The sequence below is a fragment of the Buceros rhinoceros genome, unplaced genomic scaffold, assembly GCF_000710305.1.
Source record: "Buceros rhinoceros silvestris isolate BGI_N320 unplaced genomic scaffold, ASM71030v1 scaffold15337, whole genome shotgun sequence".
Classification (NCBI taxonomy): Eukaryota; Metazoa; Chordata; class Aves; order Bucerotiformes; family Bucerotidae; genus Buceros; species Buceros rhinoceros.
The window spans coordinates 1,395-5,808 of record NW_010424257.1 but is presented as its reverse complement, the minus strand read 5'-3'; the positions used below and the strand labels follow the sequence as shown (position 1 = coordinate 5,808).

At 46.7% G+C, this 4,414-nt stretch overlaps 1 protein-coding gene across 2 annotated transcripts in view; it reads right to left on the bottom strand.

The window, feature by feature from the left end:
* The window catches only part of HDLBP (high density lipoprotein binding protein), a 20,781-nt gene extending 16,764 nt beyond the window's left edge, over nucleotides 1-4,017 (bottom strand). The window contains exons 1-4 of one of the 2 annotated variants that reach the window (XM_010140734.1): nucleotides 3,944-4,017; nucleotides 3,372-3,484; nucleotides 2,287-2,441; nucleotides 1,535-1,750 (exon numbers count right to left, since the gene is read on the bottom strand). In XM_010140734.1, coding sequence (XP_010139036.1) covers nucleotides 1,535-1,750; nucleotides 2,287-2,441; nucleotides 3,372-3,447 — 447 coding nt within the window. In that variant the 5' untranslated portion in view covers nucleotides 3,448-3,484; nucleotides 3,944-4,017. Of the gene's footprint in view, nucleotides 1-1,534; nucleotides 1,751-2,286; nucleotides 2,442-3,371; nucleotides 3,485-3,943 lie in introns of those variants that run through there. The other variant, XM_010140735.1, reaches the window with a different exon arrangement.
* Nucleotides 4,018-4,414: the final 397 nt, after the last annotated feature.

Genomic DNA, 4,414 nt, shown 5'->3' with positions numbered 1-4,414 from the left:
CCACCAGCACAGCTCTCAACCTCACAAGGGCACGCAAGCTCCTTTCCCACGGCAAGGGGGTGCCCGTGAAAGAGTCACTGCTCTACCTCCAGACATCACAGACCCAGGCACGGGGCAGCCGGGGCCTGCCGAGAACAGGAGTCCTGGAGGTTTCTGTTTGCATAGTAGTACTCTGAATTGGCAAAGGCCTTTAGGCACAGACAAGAAGGTGCCTATCCTCCAGCGTAAGACACGGGGAGCAGTAGCAGACAGCAAATGAGATGATGGCTCATGGGTGGAGTTAATCTGAACTCTGACATCTGCTGCCAAGGCTACAGAGAACATGACACACAGTCTGACTCCTAGGAAACAGAAATTCAACACCAGAAACCTATTCCAGCAGGCAAACAGTTAGGAGGTGCTTACCACTACTAAGTACTAAGATGTCTTCAATGTAGCACATCCTGCTCCTGGGACTGCTTCTAGAAGGCCCCTCTTGGAAAAGGAGTTCCAAGAGCTTCTTTCAAACTATCATTAGAGGACTAGTTTGCAACAGGAATTCCTGATTTCTTCCATTCTCACTGAGTTTTTACTGACCTGGTAACTTATGATTACTACCATGCTTTTGATGCCTGTGAATATGTAACTACTAACAGTAATTAGACACTTAACATTTAAGCTACAATGAAAAAAAAAATATCACTTGGTGTAACTCTTCAACTGTGTCTCTGTACTGAAGCCAGTCAAGCCTAGGAGAAGTCTGGAATACAGACACACCAGGGCCAGGGCAGTAGGAGGTATATTCAAGGACAGAGGGTCATGGATCTGTGGCAGTACAACCTTAACTATTTTTTCAGATGCACATTGTGCAGGATTTGTCCCTTTCTCTTCCCTCTGGCAGGGTATCACACATGGGCTGGGCAGCACTAATCAGAAATGTTATTAACTATTACATTAACTATCTTTGACACTAAACTTTAAAACACACTATGAGACCTGGCTGTGATATATTCTAACAAGAACTACCATCTTGATTATAAACTCAAGATTCTGAAGCCAAGATATCAAAACGTAGAGGACTGAAACAAGGGGGCTGTGGTTCCTTAACAGTGTGGCTTGAGTAACACAATCCAGAACCCTGACCTGAACCTTTCAGCTTCTGGCAGGACTTCCTCTTCTCTAATTTTCCTTCTCCCATTCCTCCATGTCATTTGAAGGACTTCACAGAAAGCACAGTCCTGTTCTCATACAGTACCAGCTTTGTGTGAGGGGCCTTCAGCCTCTCTGACACAAAGCCATTGTTTGCAATTCAAGTGTTCAGAGATTGCAGACTCCACCCTACAACACCAGGGCCTATAATTAACTTTGAACCCTATTTTAAGCTTCATTTCCATTCCACATTACCAATTGTGTGCTTTGAAAATATATGGCAAAGGCGAATCAGTCATCTAATAATACCTCTTTGGTTTATAAGCACGTCCGCCCAAGGGTCTCAAAGCATTTGTGAGTGTTGGGGATGAGCAAAGATGAAGTGAGAAACAGTTAGATCCCTCACCTGAGTCTGCAGCCGAGCGACAATCTCCTTCCGAGCCTTCATGACTGCTTCCAGCTTGCCAGAGACCATTATCGAAAGGCCCTGGTCCTTTGCAAGAGACAGCTCCAGATGAGCTCCCGTCTTCTGCATGATGTCAAGGCAGATCTTGGCCTGCTCACCTTCTCCGAACTGATTCATGTCCTTGTATTTCCTCTCCTCCAGGGGCACATGAAACACCTGCTCAGCCACAGGACAGGTAAAAGAATGACAGAGCAAGCAGTCAGTATGCTTTTGATTGCCAGTGCCTCCCTCTCTTATTGCCATACAGAACCTTTACCAGCATACTAAGTTCTAAGGTTTGTGCAAACCATCAGTCTTTTCAGTGGAGACACCAGGTACAAGGGGAAGTATGAGAGCACTGCAGCAGGCCGTCTGTCCCACATTGGGTGTCTTCCTAAAGTACATGCTATGGCAGGGAATACTTTAATGGATTAGCACTCACTTCTTGAATTCCGCAATCTTCCCTTCAGGCCTGCTCCAGCTATTTGTGAAACAGGGATGCAGATTTTCTGCCAGTTTTCCAAAACATCCCTCCCCTCCAGAGCAGTCCTAGCTCTCAGCTCCAGTCCTCTTCATGCCCCCGGGTAAAATCCAGCAAAGAGGCTTCAGTCTGACACACTAAGGACTTCACAATCAATGGAAAGCTTCACTTCACTTCACCTACTTCTTGGAAGGAAGAAAAGGAGGGAGATAAGACACCCACTGTCACCAACCTGAGTGATGACAGAAGCCTTTATTGGTCGGATTTTACTCCAAGGCCCAGCAGGTTCCTGGGCAGCTTCCAAACAAGGTGCTTTCTCAGGAAGCGGAGGGAAGGCTTCCTTGTAGGTTGGAGGATCATTTTCTTCTTCAGAATTTAAAGCTGTAACTGCGGTGAAACAAACAGGGTAAATGAGATGCTCTCCCCGCAGAAAGGCCCGGCATAGGCAGTGCAATTGTATTCAGGCACCACTAACAAGGGAGAGCAAATGACTTCTGTACTACTATTAATCCTATTACAGTTACGTTTGAGGAGCAGCCAAGTTTTGAGCACAACCGACCTCAGCACAGCACAGATTGCAGTAGATGTCATGAACAACCAGCCTTATCTGAGATAGCGCTACAGATGCATGACGTGAATGTGCAAGTGAACGATGGCAAGAAACAGCACATTACTGCCAACTTTGTCAAAAGGGGCTTAATCAAGGGAGAACAGGCTCAGCAGAAAGAAGTGAAAGAAACGGAGCAAAAGCAGAAGGTGGTAAGACAAACATATGCCCAGGAGGAAGGCAGAGAGAAGCACTATAGTTAGGGCAGAGTCCAGGGAAAGCCTGTACCTTATGTTCAACTCAGTTGTGCACTGAGTATGCCAAGTGGGTCAGCTTGCAGCTGGAGAACAGGTGCTGAAACCCATCAGTGAGTCAGTTAATACAGTTTTACTGACTTTCCCCAGCACCTGGCTGAGCCAAGGAAGGAAATGACAGCCCAGCACACTGATCCCAGGAAGCTCTCTTGTAGCCCAGTGGCCGGCCCACTCTTGCATGTGTCCTATCCCAGGGCTGACAGCATTGCTAGCCAGAGCCCTATGAAGATTTGAGGCTTACCTCCTCCCTGGCTCTGCATTGTGCAGCATCACCACTGTGCTGCTGTTGGTGGAAAGCCAGAGTTTGGCAGGCCACCAATCTCAGAATGAAGAATGCAATGTCTGCACACTTGTGGGGAACTGGACGCATAGAGTGAGCTTGGGCAACAGCAAAGAACCTTCCTGAGCCGTCTGTATTTAGAGGCACATCACAGGAACTCAATTGTGTTTTCTCACCTTTCACCTGCTGCTGAGCCAGGCCACTGCGGTGTTCAGCAAAGCTCTCCTGGGTCAAAACTGCCACAGAGCTCATTGTCGACTTCCCACCCACACACAATCCGGGTATGCCACTGGAAGAGACAGAATTGTCAGCACTATTATTACCAACACCATTCAAGAGCCACACAAGTCACTCCAAGAAGACAAAGCACGTGTCACTGAGCACTCTTCCAGTCAGCCTCTAGAAAAGCACCTACAGTGCCAGTCAGCTGCCTGGTCCTCTTGCTGAACTAGACAGGAACTCAGGGTATATTTCCTCACGGTGGTCACCAAAACCACTCCTCATTAAGAAGGAGAGGATGTGCAACTGGTCATTGAAAAGGGGAATACCAGAAGTTTTCAAAGCATAATGTCCAAGAACATTGTGTAACCCTGGAGAGAAACCAAAAAGGTTCCGAGATGCTACCTCTTCCTGAACACTTATTTAGGTGCCTCAACTCCTGCTGACTTACAGATACAATCAGAAAGCCACTCTGATAAGCAAGCTTAGCAACAGCAAGATCTTTGGCTCTCCAAAAATAAGAACTTACCAGCTAAATGGTCAGTAGCCAGAGAGTCCGTCCTGTAAGCTGCCCGTTTGTCAGCCTGCCAGCTTTTGCTTTAGAGAAGAAAAAAAAAAAGTGACTGCTCCAAGACAAAAGGAAATCACGTCATCCCCATTACTGTAACGTTAAAAGACGACCACCTGTACTGTTTCAAACTTGCACCCTATCAAAAATGTTCTCACACTTAGTCACGTTTCACCACACTTCACCTACCACGTTTCACTAGAGCTACAGGCAACACCACTATCTACTTAACCTCACAACAGGAAGCCCAGAGTAGCTATGCTTTCATCACAGTGGCTACAAGAGCAGCCATCCAGTATAAGGCAAAATTACCGTCAATTAGTAACAGACATGCAGGAGAGACATGAAATTTCAGGGTTGTAAGCAAGAGCATCAACATCCAGTCAGAGGAAATTAACAACATGAAAACCTGCCAACAACATTGCTATCAGT